Here is a 1,406-nt window from a genome sequence, read left to right on the forward strand (position 1 = left end):
GCTGTCAGTGCAGAGGTCTGCTGAACCTGTCCAGCCTTCTGGATGACTCAGTCTCCAGGCCGGGATGAGATGCAAGAAAGAGGAGGGTGGAGCTTCCCGGGGAGTGAGGGAGTAGGCAGAAAGGATCTGGGATCTAGCACTGGCCATCCGATTCTATTGCCCTTGGGTCAGCGACTGCCCTGTTTCATTCCAGAATGGCATGGTGGACAGAGAGCTTGCACTGGGAGGAGACAGGCCAGGTTGGCTTCAACCCTCTCTCTCCCCCATGTTCTCTCCACAGAAGCTGCACTGTGACTTTGAGATCCTTTTTGTCCCCTGGAAGAATTCTTCCCAGCTTCTGAAGCACAACTGTGTGCAGATGAAATAGGCCCCCGTGGAGGCACTGGGTACAATGGCGGAGGGTGCTTCAGGTCCCTGGGCCATGTCTGTTGCAATAAATCACCAGCACTGCTTCTTGGATCGGTTTCTTCTGAGTGTTTTACTCCTCCCCCTTCTACTCCTAGCAGCCCCCCAAACCCTGGAGTCCCCCAAATACTCCAGCATCACAGATAGGAACAAAAACCTCGAGAGCCCCGAACACAGTCAGGGTATTCTCAGAGGTCAGGGGCAGAGACAAAGTCATTTTGGAGGGATGATGCCCCAAAACTGGAACAGGGAGAGATGTCTGTGAGTGCTTTGAAGAGGACCTGGTGTTCTGGTCCCTTTCAGCACCCAGAGGGAGCTCAGGGGTGGCATATGGTAGGTTTGAGAAGGTAGGCCCCAGGACACAGAACCCCCATCCTCTAAAGATTCCTATTCCAGTATATGGCCCAAGGATGGCAGAGTCCCTGCAGGCCACGAGGTCACGGGGACTAAGACAGTGCTTCTCAAGACTGTAGTGTAGCCCACACCCTAGAAACTCTCCAAAACCCGGGAAGGAGCTGGACCTGGAGCCCGGAAGGGCCAGACTCCAAGCTCCTGCCCATAGGAGGAGTAAGGGAATGGATTAAATTTAATGTATTTTAAACAGACTTGGAACCTTTTTTGCACATCTAAATGCATGACTGCAATTTATTCACACATGCACACACATACTCCAAATCCCTCAACTCCATACACACCCAGAAACACACACACATGACTTAGCAACCCAGAAGCACAGGCAAAACCCCACAGAAACAACCTCAAACAAACACAGATTCCTCAGACACACAACCCAGACAGCCACTTGCCGCACTCCGAGAAGTTCCTCAGATTCACAAACACCCACACCCAAGACTTGGGCTAGGTGCCTTGGGTGCCTGGGAGGCACTAGGTGTCGGCATCAGCGGGCCCAGGTAGGCAGCACGGTGGGTGCTGTGGAGAGCTCCCGACAGCCATGCTCCACTGTGCACGTGCCCTTCCTTCCAGGCAAGGCTTCGCGCCCC

At 53.8% G+C, this 1,406-nt stretch overlaps 1 protein-coding gene across 1 annotated transcript in view; it reads left to right on the forward strand.

Moving 5' to 3' along the window:
- CST6 (cystatin E/M) overlaps window positions 1–457 on the forward strand; it is a 5,364-nt gene extending 4,907 nt beyond the window's left edge. The window contains exon 4 of the mRNA XM_006149950.2: window positions 281–457. Coding sequence (XP_006150012.1) covers window positions 281–367 — 87 coding nt within the window. The 3' untranslated portion in view covers window positions 368–457. The remainder of the gene's footprint in view (window positions 1–280) is intronic.
- Window positions 458–1,406: the final 949 nt, after the last annotated feature.

The sequence above is a fragment of the Tupaia chinensis genome, unplaced genomic scaffold, assembly GCF_000334495.1.
Source record: "Tupaia chinensis unplaced genomic scaffold, TupChi_1.0 Scaffold000273_1, whole genome shotgun sequence".
NCBI lineage: Eukaryota > Metazoa > Chordata > Mammalia > Scandentia > Tupaiidae > Tupaia > Tupaia belangeri.